Source organism: Meleagris gallopavo, chromosome 1, assembly GCF_905368555.1.
Source record: "Meleagris gallopavo chromosome 1, MGAL_WU_HG_1.1, whole genome shotgun sequence".
In the NCBI taxonomy this organism is placed as follows: Eukaryota; Metazoa; Chordata; class Aves; order Galliformes; family Phasianidae; genus Meleagris; species Meleagris gallopavo.
Window position 1 is genome coordinate 137,086,926 of NC_139404.1, and position 17,690 is coordinate 137,104,615.

The window sequence follows — 17,690 nt, forward strand, 5'->3', positions numbered from 1 at the left end:
TCAACCCCCCTGCTATGTGCAGGGTCACCAACCACCAGACCAGGCTGCCCAGAGCCACATCCAGCCTGGCCTTGAATGCCTCCAGGGATGGGGCATCCACAACCTCCTTGGGCAACCTGTTCCAGTGCGTCACCACCCTCTGGGTGAAAAACTTCCTCCTCACATTGCTGGCTTGTGTCTATTTTGCCATCCACCAGTATTCCCCTTGTCCTTTTCAGCAGACTTGTTCTTTATCCTTACATCCCCCAGCTTGTACTGGTGGTGGCAGTTGTCATGACCCATATATATACATCCTGCTCTTGAAGACGCTTAGTCTTTCAAGTGGAGGTTTCCCTGTTTTAAAATAAGAAAGTAGTTTCATCCATCCTTACTTGTGCTTGTTAGTCCGATTCATTCTTTCTAGTATGGATATTTTAATGATCAGTTCTGAGAATGGTGGTGTGGTAGCAGTAAAGAAGCAAGACTAGACAGACTTCATACTTCCTGTTGGTGTATGTTCAACTTAAAGATTTCTTTGTATTTTTAAAAAGTGTGAGAGTGTTTTTCCCCATGTAAGAGGTATGCAGCTTAAGGAGATGCTAAAATAGAGCAAATCTCACAGTCTTGTTTGTGCTGCTTATACTGATCAGAATCAGAGCTCAGGCTTTCTGCAAATTGTTCAGGTTCAAAGCTGTTGTGATTCAGTCATCTTTGTATATTTACACTCCAGATGTTTTCTTACTGCAATTTGAAATGACAGTTTCTGCTACAACCTTTTGAAAAACATGTTGTACATTCATATTCTTTTTTCCTGTTCCCACCACCTCATCACTTACATGCAAAAAATGCATGTGTATCTTTCTGACAAACGTTATCAAAACTGATTAGGTTCACCAAAATGTGTATTATTCTATTTCACTTGCAGAGTATTTTTTTTCTTCTAAAGTAACTAATGCTACTGTTACAATGTTATTCAACAAAAAGAATTTTTCTGCACAAAAAGGCTAAGGTAAAATTTGCTGCTTAGCAGATGTGGCTCATTCTAGCATGGAAGACAAAGTATGAGTTGCAGGAAGTATTTCTGTATTGGTGGTAAAGCAGTATTTTTGTCCTTGTGGCAAATGAGCCATAAAGGTGTTTTGTGATGCTTAGAAAGCAAGATGAGGGATGATTGTGTGAAAACTACCTGTAGTTGCTCCAGAACTGGCTATTTGTTCTATCAGAACTTAATATGGTACTTTCATGAGTATTTTAAGCACGTCATATTTGTTGTTGAGGATAGAGAGAGAATCCTATTGCTTACTTGATCCAGTTTTGCTGAAATGCTGTAATATTCATTTCAAGACTTGGCATGGTGTATACATGGATAGTAACAATAGATGCACTGTGTAAAAATCAAGCTCCTAAAAAATATGCTGATTAATTCTTGAAAAAGGCCAGCCGAGAGAATGCCTTACAAATATGTCATATTATGCCTACGCTTTGAGGATGTAACCAAGCCTGGCAGATACAGGACTGAAGTTGTAAAGAAGAAAGAAGATGCTGTTGTTTGCTGGCTGATGCCCAGAGAAACCCGTATGTTCATTTAAAATAATAATGAAGAATTAACGTCGTATAAACTGGCTGGACTTGACTCACAAGAATATACTGTTTAGCCTGGGTTTAACTTTCTTCTTTGGTTCATATAATATGAATGTAATTTCTTTGTTACTCCATTTTTAGGTTGCCTGAAGCTCAGCAGAGGGTTGGAGGATGTTTTCTAAATTTGATGTCACAAATGAAAAGCTTATACCTTGCCTACTGTGCCAATCATCCATCAGCAGTAAATGTTCTCACAGAACACAGGTATGTTTACCTTGTGGTCTTCAAAGAGTTGTACAGGAAAAGTGGGTAGCAGGCACTCGTGCTGTAAAGGCTTGTCTTTTGTTGACATGCATTTGGTATAGTAGAACTTGTTTGGGGAAAAAAAAAAAATAAACTCATAGCTTGAAGTTGGTTTGTGTCCTCGTGGCCAGCCTGTAACTTTTGGCAGCTTCTTATCGGTTCAGAAAACGTTACCATTTACAAAGCACATACTGAACTCTGGATATGTAAAACAAACCGTATTCATTGTCGTCATCTGCATTTTAAGGATGTAAAGATTTAAAAAAAAAAAAAAAAAAAAAAAGGTTGTTTGAAGTAGGCATAATTAACATGTCTACTAGTAGGCTTTTAATGCAGTTGGCTAATTGTAACTTATCTTAGCCTGTGCTTTTGTTAGCATGTACTTAACTTTGTAATAGAATAATGGAATCACAGAATAGCTCAGGTTGGAAAAGACCTTGAAGATCATCGAGTCCAACCACAACCTAACCATACTACCCTAACTCTAACAACCCTCTGCTAAATCATGTCTCTGAGCACCACATCCAAATGGTTTTTAAACACATCCAGGGATGGTGACTCAACCACCTCCCTAGGAAGCCTATCCCATTGCTTAACCCTTTCTGTAAAGAAGTTTTTCCTCATATCCAACCTAATCCTCCCCTGGTGCAACTTAAGGCCGTTTCCCCTCGTCACCTGTCACCAGTGAGAAGAGACCAACCCCGCTCTCGCTGTAAGCACCTTTCAGGTATTGGAAGGGAGCAATAAGGTCTCCCCTCAGCCTCCTTTTCCCCAGACTGAACAGCCCCAGTTCCTTCAGTCTCTCCTCGTAGGCCATATTCTCCAAGCCCTTCAGCAGCCTTGTTGCCCTTCTTTGGACCTGCTCCAGCATATCAGTATCCTTTCTGTACTGAGGTGCCCAATGATATGCCCTTGGGTTGCTTTTGAATAACATGAGGAGTGTGAGCTTTTCAGGCTTACATGATTTGTATTTCTTGTGTGTAAGATGTAGGATGCTGAGTTAACAATGTAGAAGTTGCACAGTTTTGGAATGACCTTGGATTTGTATAGAAAATAGCAGAATCGCATCTAGGATGGAGTGTTGAGGCCAGAATTTGATTTTAAGTCTACTTTCACAGAATTTCACTGTGTATTCTGATGAGCACATGCTGCAACAGCTGTTAACTTGATGCTGTTTGTTTGCTTGTGATGCAGTATGGAACCATGACCTTCTCTTGAAGGTCAGACGCATTCTGGCATCTTCCCTGGTTTTTTTTTCCTTTTTTTCTCTTTTTTGTCTTGATGTGTTGGACCAAAGTAAAAATATTTTAATATTCTTAACTCTACCTAAATTGAGAGTAGTATAATGGTCTTGTTTTCTATGCTGCTAAGTTCTTCCAAGAACTCACATTTTATTTTGACAGCAGCAGTTTGTATTGTATTTGTGACACCTGTAATAGTACCAGTCCAAAAGCTCCCAGTTACCAAAGACTGAGTTATCATGTACATTAGTAAAACTTTTGTTCTACCTTGCTTTGAAAAATAGGACTGCAAGTTCACATTGCAATCCAGGCTGTTTTTAGTTTTAGTGTTTAGTTTATTTTTTTTTTCAGACACAATGAAAATTAAGACAATTTATAAAATAGTCATGAAATTCTACTAGTATTTTCTTTCAGATAGCTTATTTCCAGTACCATTATCAGTAAATACTAAAATGTTTAGATGATTCAAGCTTGTTCTTTTAAAATAATCTTAAGTTTAGAGTTGTTGTTTGTGCCTTTATGCTCTTTTCATACAGAGATCTGGGCTTTAATCTGTAGGTGGGAGGTGGCAAGTGATTGTGAAGTGAGCACATGCATTTAAGATTTTGAGGCATTTGTAAAGGATTATCTTAATTTTCAGAAAGCTGTTTCCTTTGTTTTCCAAAAGTTGTATTTGAGAAAGTGATAAAAATGTGGGGGAGGTAAGTGAATTGTTTCCCAAATCGGGAAGAGAAGTGTTTAATCTCCTCTGCGTTGCTTTGGGCATGGGCATGCAAAAAATAGCTCCTGATCTGTGAAGTCAGCTTCGTGTCAAGCCCTGATGGAGTTGGTACTATGGGATAATTAAGTAAATCAGGTGTGGGAATGAGCTCACAGCAATTGTGTTGTTTGTAGGAGATAGCTCAAGGGGGAAGAATTTTTGATAAACAGTTTTATTTAATGCTACTGTGTACCAATGCATGAGTCAAAAGAAGTGAATCCTCTATTTTATTATTCTGAGGCTTTCAGTTTTGTTGACTGCCAATGCTATAGGTAGCAAACAGCTCAATGAAAGTTTCTGCTTGAGGCAGTTGCTTTGAAGAAGTTAGAAAATGGCTTTAAACTGTTTTGCACTTCTTTCTTCTCAGAATACGAGGTACCTTTTTAATTACATAATTTTAAATGTAGGGACAAGGAAGACACTTTTGCCTGGAATAACCAACCTGATTGAAGGCACGGAGAAAATGAAAGCAGTGAGCACTGTCTCCTTGTTTAACTAGTTGAAATGACTTTATTGTATAGGAACATCCTTACTGTGAGATTTGAGGCTTGTTGTGAGTGTAATAGTAATGAAACAGATACATGCATTTAATGCTTGATTAATATTAAAATGAGATCTTCCAGGGATCTCATAGGCAGGTTTGGACTTCAAAGACACGATGATTTGTTTTCTCTTCCTGTGGTATGGCTTTGTGTTTTAATACGAAGAAAAATGTGGCAGAGAAAAGTTTCAATTCTTGGATTTGAGTATCATGTTTCTAACAGCTGTGCTTTTCAGTGGCATGTTAGAGTGAGGAAAAGGGAACAGACTACAGCAGTTTGATGCAGAATATAAATTCTTATTGTCTACTTCAGATTGTTTCTTGCCATAAACACTGTCTGCTTCATAAAGGGACCGTGTGCCTTAACTGTGAAACACACTCTACAGAAAAACTAGTAGGTAATTTTAAGTCAGATTCTTAAATCACAAAGTTAGTAACGTCTGCAGTTGATTAAATTCATTTTATTTATTAAACTCACAAAAACAAACCTAAATCTGGGTGGTTGCTCTAGGTGCTATCATTTTGAAGTATTAACTGTGCTGTTTCTTTAGCCAGTTAGATCACTAATATCAAAATTCCTGTAAGCAGTCACCTGCCTTAATGAAATATACCACCTCTGAAGATCTTGTATCACTTTTTGGACTTGCATGTGTTCTCTTTGAATAGTATTGTAGTGCCTGTTAAGGGGTCGTTGACATCTGGTAAAGAGTCTGCACATCCGTGTATACGTATGCAAACTGATACTAAATTATACAGAGTTGTTTTGATCTTGTAGTGAAAAGATATTTTTGAACAGCAATTTTATAAATAAATGGTAATAATTTTAAACAATTCTACTTGAGATTTAAAAAGAGGCAGTCAGTGAGAAAGTGACATTTCTTCCCCCATGCTGTTCCATGTGGATGCCGGCCTGATGTTTCCTGTTTCTATCGTCTGTGCTTCTCTATCATATCTAAAAGCAAACATGGGTAGTCTTTTCCTTCATAGAAAATAAGGTGTTTGTGCATATATATATGTATGTTCAGATGTATGTGTATAATACAGAAAGGGATTAATCGTATTACTGTGTATGAGCTTTTTCATCTTCAGACCTTAAAACCACAAACATCTTTCATTTCCTTAAGTTAATTATTAATAGTTAAACTACTAAAATGAATATGAAACAGACTTACGTGTGCGTGAGTACACAAGTAGGAATGAAACCCAATACAGTTCATAGAGGTGTTCAACAGCTAAATGTTTCTCAAGTTATTTGTCTCTGACAACAACAACAACAAAAACAGCAATCTTCTGCTGTGTCATTTCTGTTAAGGTTGGAGCATTATGAGCAGATTCTTGTTTCTGGTTTCAGTTATATTATCCAAGTGTCAAAATAATTTTTCCAGCCTTTCATACAGTCTTGAAATTTTGTAGGTACCTTTTGGGGACTTGCTTCTGAGCCATGGCGTATTTTTTTCCAGAATTACGATTCGTTTGGTGTAAAAACTCAAGAATGTTAAAGAATGGAGTAATTTTTTTCTGAGGCTTGTCACCAGATTTTGTAATTGTGTCTTAAGCCACAGGCTAGAGCTTAAAAGATGGAGCTTGCCGGGCATAGCTAGGTGGTGACCCCTGCTGAGATCAGTGTTCTGCTTCCACCACTGTGTGTTGTCCACGTTCCCTTCTCCACCAGCTCTCACAGTAGCTGTGGTGCCACTGTACACAACCTATATTTTCTTTACTGCATTCCGTAACAGTCATACCTCTTTGGCAGCATTGTATGAGATATCAGTTTCACTATCCCATAGTTTTTCTTCAAGATCCCAGTTCAAGCGCAGGGGTGGGTGGTCAACTGTAATAATGCTATGTTATTTTTTGGAGAAAATTGGTCAAAGCTGTCCCACCTTAAGGGCATTAAATAGTGTTATTTGCCATTTGTGCTTCTTATCGGGGAAATAGGCTTGCCTTCTAGTAAGTGAAAGAAACAGGATGAGCAACCTAAGACGTGAAAGAATTTCCCGGAAACCAATAAAAAAAACCAAAACAGTTGAATACAAAGTACAGTAATGAATAATTCCAGAGGAGTGAGGAGTCCCAGGAACTTGAGCTGTTACCTACCCCTGGGGAAGATCAGAAACCACAAAGTTCAGTGCAAAGGCAGAGTCCAGCAAAGAAAAAGAGGTGGCAGTAGCTAGAATGGGAACGTTTACAGCATACAAAGGAAAAAATATTTAAGTATAGAACTACCTGGAAGGTGGATAATGTAATGTGTGGGTGGGGGTACTCTCAAAGCCTCACTTGTCCGGTGGGACCTTATAACTCTTCTTAATGAAACTCTTCTTAATAAATGTGGAGAAAATTAATCAGTAATAAATATGTAATTACTGGGGAAAGACAGGTTTTTTAAGCTTTTTGACTTTCATTTAAAGTAAACATGGAATTGTTTAAGCGATACGGATGGAAAATGTTTCTAAAAGAAAAATATTTTGCTCAAAAAGAAGCCTCAAATCAGTAATCTCTGTTGCTTTTATTGCAAAATAAGTTCTGAGCCAGTTTTCAGCTGGAAGAATAGCTGGGAGCTATTTGCAGAACTCCACTTGTTCAAGTATTAGTTTTGTTGGATCCTTCAGTTTTTTTAGATAACAAGTCCCACATATATTCTGTGTTTGCATCACTGGCTTAGCAGTCTGGAGAAAGCTTCTGAAGCTGAAACATCACAATTACTCCGTGTAACTGGAGCATGGAATACAGATCAGCCTGACTCAGAAAGCTCTTTGTGCCTCCCCCATTTATGTGCATCTCTGAGCTTGCAAGTGTGCAGGCTGATGTCATACGCTGATCAGCAGTCCTTGAGTGAGGAGCTCAGCTGAGAAGTTGGGAACTGAAAGCAGCGGTTGAGGGGTTGCTGAGCTGAGCTGTGCCGCAGCGCTCTCAAAATGCGGTGCCTGTGTGCAGTCCTCAGACCTCTGAGCAGTGATAGCTCGTGCTCCATCTATTACAAACAGAGACCTACTTCAGAAGCGTGAGTTGTGATTTTAAAGCTGCATTTTAATTCCTGGATGTGTTTTTCTGTTACTGTACGCGCATCTGAACTTGTTTTCTTCCTTCCCCCCAGTCTGATTTGCAGCTGTGCTAAGAAAGATTTGAATATGTTAATATGGCTTAAAGATACTTTTCTAAAAGTTCCTTTGCTGTGAGCTAACTTTAGTCTGGAGAGGAGGGAGAACTCTTCTGCTCGAGATTTGAAGCACAGCGTTTTTTATTCTGTAAAGTGATGCAGGCTGTGTATTGAAATCTTGACCGCTTCTTTCCGAGAAGTTACTTACGTAGGCAGTTTTGAGTCCATTGATGATTTAACAGTTAAAAAGCTTTTCTTGTTCAGCTAAATTGATTTTTATTTTTTATTCTTTACTAAAAAAGCAGACAACAACAACAAAATAACACAAAACTACAAGAGTAACATATGGCTTAATTGTGGGCTAGAGCTTGATTTAGTATATACTGACTGGGAAGTTGGTACTTATAAGCATCAGTTGAAACAGTGACATGAAAGAGCCATTGTCTTTGTCAAAGCAGCTGTGCTCTTAAGCTAACAACACGGATATTTTAAAGCTGCTATTAATTAAAGAAACTGTTGTCGTATTCAAACAGTGTTTTAACCCACCCATATTTTATTGCAAGCAAGTCTTTCCATTATGTTTCAGAGTTGAGTTTGTCCTTTGTGAATAAATGAGGGACGGTCGCTTTGAGCTAAAATCATTTCCTTCTTTGCCAGGTACTTTTTGTTCCTGTACCTGTAGAGATAGGAGGTTGGTTTAGGTTGAGCCAGAGAGGTACCAGGGTCTGCACCGGCACACCGTTTGAACAAAGCTTTGGCTCCTGTTGTTAGGTGTGCGTGCAGGTTCCTTTTAGACTTTGAACAAGTGAGCATGTCGAAACTTGTCAGAGCGACCTATAGAAGTGAATGAAAGAAAACATTGTCCTCTTGGGAAAGTCGGGAGGGAAACTGCGTAATTCAGTTTTAATTGCACCTTTTAACACAGCTCTGTGTAAAAGGCTTCCTGGTGATGCAATTGTTAAGCGAGTTTTTCAGGACTCTGTGTACATTTTAAACCTCAGCTCACTTCAACTTGCTCTGTAAGCTCTTGCACTGTGATTAAAAATGAGGCAGTAAACAACAGTGTCCTGTTCTAGAGAGCAGTGGCTAGCATGGCAACCGCTGTAACCTCGCTTAAGGGTAGAATCGCTTACTTAAAGCCAGGGGTTGCAGAGTAGGCAGAGAAGATTTTGTTTATATTTTATTTCAGATTTCAAAGTAGTCACCTGTCAGGCTTCAGTGAGCTTTTTCCCCCCCCCCCCCCCCCCATTTTCTGACATGTCTGTGTTACAGTGCTGAGATCAGGAAGAAAAGGCACAGTGACAAACAAAGGGAATATGAATGTGGGTGAAATTGAGTTGGTAGGCACTGTTTTCCTCCTACTGTAAAGGCATTAGATAATGAAATATTTATTTATTTTAAAAAGCATTGTGTTGTGGGATAGCTCAGCAAATGCCATTTATATAATGGATTTGTATGCACACAGCAGCATGGAGATAGCCAAAAATAATTAGGGATGTTTGTGTCTTGGCAATCTAAAGATGAAAGAATGGTATATTGAATGAAGGGAATCAATGGTTGGCTTGTACTATGAAATGTACTAATATTTTTGAGATGAAAGAAGCTTGTATGGACACGTACGTCTATCTGAAGTGGGGATGAGTAACGAGGCATGAGAATAGAAATAGTTTGTAAAGTTAGGCAGCAGAGGCTGCATCTGCCTGAAGTAAAGAAAAGGCAAAGAATGAGTTTATTTTCTGTTAGTTCTTGTGGCAAGAAAACAATAATAGATAAGGGGACATGGGGTGCTCACAGGGAGAATTAATTAAAAACAAGATAGATCAACCTAATGGTATACCTGAGATCGATTCTATATACAGAGTGAACAGAAACGTAAAGCATTGTATCTTGTGACAGAAGGGCTTTCACAGGTGAGCTTTGGTAAAGCTTTGTGTAGAATCTAGCTGTGGTGCCCTGATTTGTCATCGTCCTCTCCCCCCATGTCACTTTGCACATTCACTTGTCTGAGGCAGAGGATGTGGGACCACACCACAGCCAGTCAGTGTAACGTTCCAGGGAATCAGCCATAAATCCTGGGTTGAACGAGTAGCTGGCAACCCTGTAAACCAACATAAGTATGAGTAGTAGTCCCTAAGTCACCTTGAGAGTGCCACCTGAATAAGTTGATAACTTTTTTTTTTTACACTGAGTAAGGACTCAGGCTGACCTGGAGTCACACAAGTGTTCTGCTTGTAAGTGATGGAGGAAGGAGGCCTACCTCCTGGGTGCTCTGCTGATCCCTTCCCTATACAACTTGACAGTACAAAGAAGGTGCTGGGAAACTTCCTGGTCTGCTTTCTTAACTTTCTATTTCAGAAGTGCAGACACACACCCGGTATGCACTGAGAAGTGCCAGGGCTTGGGCTTGGTGTCCTCTGAAGGAGGTTATGTGAGGTTGTGCCCTACCAGGCGGCAATACAGAAGCAGTATTGGTGTATTTAAACAAGGTAGTATAAGTAAATAGCAATTAACTAAAGGCAAATAAGAAAAGTACTTTCTGTTCTTTGAACCTGAAGAAAATAATAGCTGGAAGGAGAGAGATTTTGGGGAAGATGTATCCGTATGAGAAGACCTTTGTTCTTGGTTTGCTCTCGTTATCTACTTGGATAAATTATGCTAATAGAAGTGTCAGTCCTTCTGAGATGGGAAGGGATGTGTGTGTGGGAGGAGGGGTAGACAGGGTCAATTTTGTCTTAATCTGTGTTTTTATATGGACAGCTCACTGTTATTTGGACCCATGTATTTTTATGTATTATAGCAATGTCCTGTCAGTGTTATTTTTTTCCTTAGGGAAGCTGAACAGATCAAGATTTGCTTTCTTTTCAGTACATCAAAACACTGTGCCCTAAGTTTGGGGAAACTTGCCCCTCCTAGATTGTCACCTAGGCTTAAGTGAAAGAATTTTGTTAATGAGACCCTAATGTGCAAGTATTCCTCCTTTATTGCAAATAGTTGTTTAACAGTTACATTTTCTTAATTTATTTACTGTTTTCAAAAGAATTTAATCTGACAGCTGACAAAGGCTTTCTTTGAAAAGTAAGACTACAAAGGCAAACAAGTGTTTTAAGCCTTGATTTACAGGGAAGTAGTGTTGTTAATGAGCTGAAAGTAATGATTTTCAGGATAGCTTACAAAAGATTTTAATGATTATCACATGATAGTATAGGGGTTTGTTTGAGAACTAGTTAATTTACAGTAACAACTGCTCAAAATGCTAACAGCTCCATCTGCAGATGACTAGAATGGCATAGCTTGAATGCAGAAAGGATTTTCTTTTTTATAAGTAGCTTTCTGAATTTTCTTAACTAGATTTTATATTCAGATATGCATGTACTTCTGCAGCGTGTGTTTTCTCAAGACTGGAAATAAGCCCAGATGCTGCTGTACCTTCCTTTCCTTAAAGAAAAGGCTGATTTTTTTTTTTTTCCTTCATTTTTTTCATTTATTTATTTATTTAATTTTAGATGACCAGTAGCAACTTGTCCTCTACCTTATTTCTCTGAAATTTCTGCTGTGTAAGGAAGCAGAGAATGTAGATAACACGAGCTTCATTGGTAGCAAAGTGAACTTTAATTCTATTAAAAGGTAGCAAAGCGACATGAGAATTAATGTAACAACTGGAAGGGATGTGCTGCAAGTCAGTTGTGAGAAATGATCCAAATATGAAGACTATGGGTAGAGGAAATACCAATTCATGATGTTTGAGAGTGTTGGTTTCTTAACACGTTTCTGACATCAGCGTTAGTTTATGTAATTATAAAGACCTTGAAACTCTAGCTCATGAGGATGGACTGCACACCAGTTTCTGATTATTTACTATTTGTATGGCTGCTGGTTAGTTGATCAAATGAGAACTCTTAAGTTGTACTTGAGTTCTTGAATTTTTTAATTTATTTGAATTAATGTTTTATCTGCAGAATTAATTGTGTGTGAAAGACTGAAGAGAAGAATCTAATTTAATTTTAATTTTCTTGGTAATTTGATATTAATTTGCTTAAATATCTTGTGTGTGCAGTGAGGAGCTAGGAGAGTTCATGGAGGTGAAAGGTGCCAACAGTCCTGGGATCCTTGTACTGACCACAGGCCTCAGCAAACCTTTCATGCGTCTGGATAAATACCCCACGTTACTCAAAGAGCTTGAAAGGCACATGGAGGTATATCTTATCAGCATTTATGTTCCAGCTTAATGATGATTTGACAACAATTATTTTAAAGGTACATGTCAAACATGATGGGACCCCAAATGACCTTTGTTTCTCTTCCTTCAGCCTTCCAAAGTATGGGCTGCCATATTTCAAAAGGTGGTGCAGTAAGACTTCCTGAGAAAGTGAAACGTTTACAGTAAAACTAGGCTGCGAAGCTAACCTTCACTCCTAGAGTAGTCTTGCAGGGTCTGCAGTTGACTTGATGTTGGTTGTTTTTTTTTTTTTTTTGTTCTCCTGTACACAACTTGAGGCAACTTTATCTTGTAGGAGCGCTGCTTTTCATCTCAGGATTTCAACCTGTTGGACACATCTTGACTTCTACTGAACGCTGTCCAGAAATGATCAGCATTTTCATCTTATAGGCTAGACTTGTGATCTGTGAAGGAGAGAGAGAAAGCAAAACTATTACTAGTTTCTGAGTCACATGGTTTGTCAGTCAATGACTCTGAAGGAAATGTGATTTATTTACAATAAAAGGCAACAAGCCAAATAAAACTTTTAAAAATATACACTTCCTATTAGGAGTTCAAGTTGGTAAGCGATTTTTTGTGTCCAGAAGGACGTGTAAAATTTCCTTGACTCTGTTGTAAGCATAAGAGTCATCTACAGCATTTCTATTTTGCTTTTACTGAGAAGAAGATCACCAGTATTTTGAATGGGAAGGCTATGGAAAGAGAACAGAAAGGTTGAAAAGCTTTTATTTTATAGGATAGTTTATTTGCTCTTAGGTAAGCCTATAAGCATTTTTACTATTATTTTTTACTGAAACTAAAATTTTTATTGTATGTTTTTCTCCTTGCTTTTAGGATTATCATCCAGATCGTCCAGATATTCAAAAATCCATGACAGCCTTCAAAAACCTTTCTGTAAGAGGAATGAAAAACAGATCATGTATATTTTCAGCAGCATGCTTTCCAGCTTAATCTCTGTTGCTTTTAAAATGTGAAACACTTTTGTACACATCTGTATAAGAAAATTTTGTGAAAGTTTTGGGATGTTGGAGATTAATGTAGTTTGTGGGCAGAGCTAAGAATTGTAGATTGTTGGGGAGCTACAGCAAATAGACTATTGACAGAAGAGCCACGCATGCATTTTGCATCTGTCCGCTCTCTTGTGCTCCATTTTCCTTTCTATGTGCACTTGTGACCTAAGGATTGTATTTTTGAGATTTTACAAAGGTGCGTTCATTCTAGGGGTGTAGTGTTGGAGTTGAGGGAGAAGTGATAATGGGTATAGTGCAAATGAGGATGGGAATATAGGAACTTTAAGTAAGGAAGAGAATAAGCCTGCTTTGAACAGATGAGTTGTTATTGTCATTTAAAGGACAATAAATCTTAAATTTTGAAGAGTTCAACTCTTAAATTTAGGAAGTATAACTGCAACAGATGTATTTCTTGCATTCTCAATTACAGTAAACTTAACTTTTGTGTTTCCTGTTAGCAGTGCATCCTGATGGCACTTCCTATTTTTTACATTTTAAAGCAGAAATTTTACTGTCTTGACTGTGTTCAGAAGAGGTTTGAGGATCCCCGATTCTGAGTGCTTCACAAATGAGAGGAAACAATTCTTGAGAAAAATTCAAGTGAAATAAGTTGGGAGTATGGTTAGTGAAAATAGGTTGGCAGGAAGTGTAATAGAAATAGGAGCAGAAGGTTATACGCATTCAGTTTGCACAATTGACAAGTCTCTTGTAATTCAAGTACATTTTTTGTGTAAGCCATATGTATTCAAGACAGCTGTGTTACTGCTTCCTGCTTAGCCTAGCTGTTTTTTCTTACAAGTCCAGAAGTGTAAAATGTAAAGGAAAGGGAAATTTAAAAAATGAGGATGTGACTACGAATTTGTAATTGAAGTTGGTCTATTAAAGAAAGAAATAATATTGAAGTTAGCAAGATTAGTTTTATACTGGTAATAGAAATATAAAAAAAAAATGCTTCGCATTTAGGTACTGTCTTCTGTGTGCTACAGTGACAATGGTACATATATAGTGGTATTTCTACCTTCAACCTGTTCCATGTTGATAGAGTTGATACTAGAGAATATTTTTGCCTCTGTTTGTTAGGCACAGTGTCAAGAAGTGCGGAAACGGAAAGAACTTGAACTACAAATACTAACAGAAGCAATCCGTTGTTGGGAGGGGGAAGATATTAAAACACTTGGCAATGTGATCTACATGTCCCAGGTCATGATTCAGTGTGCTGGAAGTGAGGTAATGTAGTTCTCATCTTTACTGTCAGTCTTCCTTTCTCTTTTGCAGTTAAATTGATAATCATTTTGTAGCAGAAATAAAAATACTTTGTTATATTAATCTAGAATAAAATCTTTCTGCACTGACTTAAGGCTTTTATAATAAAATAGGAAATAAGCTACTGGAAGATAGGTGTTCTCACTTGTAAATAGATCTGACGTGGTTTAACGATAAGCTATTGTCCTGTATAATCAATTAAGCTTTGAACTTGTTGGGAGTTTTTGTATTGCAACCATATTCAATCAGTTTCCTCCTTTATGTATGAGGAAAGACAAAAGCACTTTTGCAACTGAATTCTTTAAAGTTCGTCACCAGATAACTTGCTACCAGGTATTATGTTAGCTGTTTAAAAAAAAAATCTATCAGTAGAGCAGATAATGCATCTTCTACTGCTGCATCTTGTTTTAAAGAAAAAAAAATCCACACCAAACTCATTATAATTAAAATGTCAAATGTAATGGACTCTTAGAAGTTTCTGCATAGAAATTGCTTTTTGACTAGATATAGAACATATTAGTTTGTGCAAAGCATTTGCTTTTTTCTTTTAAATGATGTACGCATCTGTAAAGACTGAAAAACAAATAGAAACATTTAAACTTGGAAAGAACCTGTATGGTGTAGCAAAGGCGTTAGAAATTGAAAGAGTCACTTTGAAAATGAATATATTTGTCATTAAAATCAAAACTTAGTGTTAATGCTCATCTTAAGTGCATCCTCAGATTAAAAGAGAACAAAGCAATGTTGTTTCCATTCTGAATATAAGCATTATTACTTTCATCATCTTTTTCTAATTCTGATACTAATCTGATATTCTGTAAAAATCTGATTTTTATATTTGAGAGACAGAAGTCTTGACATTATAGTAACAGTATCCAGTCAAGTTTTGTATATTGTTTATATATATTTTTAATGTTCTTACATTCAGTGAAATCAGCAAATTGGGTGTTACTAAATTAAACAAGGCTAGTATTTCATCCAAACTGTAAAAATTAATTATTTAAATGAGAAGGCTATGCTTTCCAAGAAGGAATATAGGCATGACAATAGCAGCTTTCAAATAGAAAATGAAATAATTCTCACTTATTCTACCTTTATGGGAGTTTAATTTTGCCAGGGGCAAGTATTTGTGGTGTAACTGTGGAGTTGTAATTTTGCTGATCATTTTAAATAATATAAAACGTAAAAAGGGGAGAAAGGGTCTTGTGATGTTGTATTTACTTTTTCATTTTCTTTTTTTGATAAGGAAAAGAATGAAAGGTATCTTCTTCTCTTCCCTAACATTTTGTTAATGTTGTCTGCCAGCCCAAGAATGAGTGGGTTCATCTATCAGGTAAGGTAATACATTTACATCTGTGTAAATGCTGGCGTGTATTTTTGCCAAATGTTTCATAGAAAACTTGGATTGTTTAATTTCTTCTTTTACAAGTAGAAAAGGTAGCTTCTGCAACAAGAACTGATCATTTATTTAAAAAACAACAAAAACAATAAACACCAAGAAAACAACCTAAAACAACGAGGGAAAAAAACCTGTTTCTTCAATAGTAGTGATTCATTTGCCATTTGGGATTCCTATGCATCTAGTCACAAATTCTGACTTTATTAGGAGCAATTAAGTTGTAAAGTTCACTTTTTGTATTCATGGGAGTAGCTGAATTTATCTGACTGTGTTGTGTTAGGTGGTTCAGGTAGATAATTAAGCTTTTGTTAGCTTTGTGCTGCTCCTGATAACCTTTGGTCGGTGTTTTGTCCTGATGTAGATGGACAAAAATATTAAGAAAGGCAGGTGAGTGCTAGATCTCAAGTAGGACAACCAGAATTCTCAATGAAGGAAGATGCTTGTACACTGGTTACAGAAGCAACTGACTGTAAATTTTTGTGCTAAGAAACAACAATATAGAATTAAACAGCGAATCTGTCAGGCTTAATTCTGCCCTCCTATTTTGCATTGCATAAGCTTTCTTCCTTCTCTGTCCTATTTTGTCCTTCAGGTGCACAGCATTGTTCAGTAAATAAGCAATTTTCTGTGCACTTATTTTCAGCATCTGTTCAGTATGTTCATGACACTTCCTTAGTATTTACTGCCCAATCCTCTGTTGAATGCTAAACTATTAATTTCTCTTAAGTTCTAATGTGATTTTTTTTCTCAACACTAAGAACTCCCTCCTTAAATCCTAATGTCTGCATTCTCATAGCAAGGAAAAATTGTTTAATCACTCTGAGACACTGCTTGGGGAGTGACACAGTGAGACAGTGGCTTGGAGCTGTGTCAGGATTGCATGGCACTTGCCATCCAGATTTCTATTTTGAGGTTCTTGTCTTCTAAGTAGGACATGAGCAGATGAAAGATGCAACTCCCTCATTTGTTCCAAAAGAAACAATGTCCTTGAAGTCAGCATCTTTACCTGATTTACGCCTTAATGTCTCTTTTCCTGATTGGTGCATGTTTATAAACTGAGAAAAGAAGAGAGTTCCTGATCCTTGACGTTTAAGTGTAAGCTGCAGCTTCTCTGACTTTACAGTATATTCTCTGTGTAGTTCTGAGTATTTGATGTCAGCAGATGTCAGGTGTTCTGGGTCGTAGTGCTGATATTTGCCATTTGAGTTAGTGGGGAGTGTATTTAGTGGTAGTAAGTGGAAGTTATCAGGAGTGCAAGCAGTGTTTTATGAGAGGGTCTCACAACTGTCTGTTGATAGGAAGGGGAATGCAAGCTCTCTCTGTATCTTTATACTTCTGGTTTCCATGTGGCTCGGGTGATGATTATTCTGTTGTTAGTCTCTTGCCTGGTGCATTCCCAGATTCTCTTTTTGTTTGTGTCTTCAATTCCTGCACCTCACTTCAGTGTGGCTGTGCTGTGTTGTTCAGGAACCAGCAAAAAACTGAAAAACAGATTTTAGGCAGCATTGTAAGGTACAGCACTACCGTGTTTCCTTCATTGGAAAAGTTGTAGCAAAAAGTCTTTTCTTTGTGATTGAGCATGTTTCGTGCATAGAGAACGCCAAGTGATTTCAGCTCAACTTGTAAGAAGCCTTTGTCCATCCTGCAGTCATTTAAAAAAAGGAAAATAATAATAATAAAAATTCCCTTCTTTGGAGCCAAAATTCCTCAACACATGGCATTTGCACTTTTGCCAGCGTGTTCTGAATAGTGCTTCTGTGTAAGAGAATAAAGAATCTGTCCTAAAGAATTTCTTAATAACGTTGCATTTTTGGTAAAGTCTTTCATCCTGACAGTGTTGCATTTTACCTGTTCTTCTGTGTTTTGAAAGGGGCAAAAAGTTATCCCAAACTGACTTTTTTTTTCCAGACTGGTTGGGCTTAAAATGAGAGTAGGTTTGTTTTCTTAATATATTTGAGAGTGAGTTTGATAGCAGTGTGGATATTGGAGATGTAAGTCTTCAGTATATAACTGATGGATTTGTTTAATGAAATCTTCCTTTCTAAATATACCACAAACAAAATTTGTTTGCAGATATATATGCTTTCAGGTCAGTCTCCATTGCTTCTGATCTTGTAACAGGGATGACCCTGAATGTCTCCGTTCCCAGAACTTGAGACTATGATGGATGACTGCTGTTATGTTTGTATGGATTTGTAGCCTGCATAGGTATATCAAATAGACTCATTAAAGTCACAGGTGTTATTTGCAGGTGTTTGGTTTGAAAACTTTTGTTACAAGGTGTCTGTGTGGATTTGAAA

General features: G+C 37.4%; 1 protein-coding gene across 4 annotated transcripts in view; it reads left to right on the forward strand.

Annotated features, from left to right (window-relative positions):
- ARHGEF7 (Rho guanine nucleotide exchange factor 7) overlaps positions 1-17,690 on the forward strand; it is a 108,608-nt gene that overhangs the window by 66,199 nt on the left and 24,719 nt on the right. For all 4 annotated transcript variants that reach the window (XM_085215526.1, XM_085215525.1, XM_085215524.1 and 1 more), the window contains 5 exons: positions 1,702-1,824; positions 11,557-11,695; positions 12,553-12,612; positions 13,809-13,955; positions 15,238-15,324. In XM_085215526.1, coding sequence (XP_085071652.1) covers positions 1,702-1,824; positions 11,557-11,695; positions 12,553-12,612; positions 13,809-13,955; positions 15,238-15,324 — 556 coding nt within the window. The remainder of the gene's footprint in view (positions 1-1,701; positions 1,825-11,556; positions 11,696-12,552; positions 12,613-13,808; positions 13,956-15,237; positions 15,325-17,690) is intronic.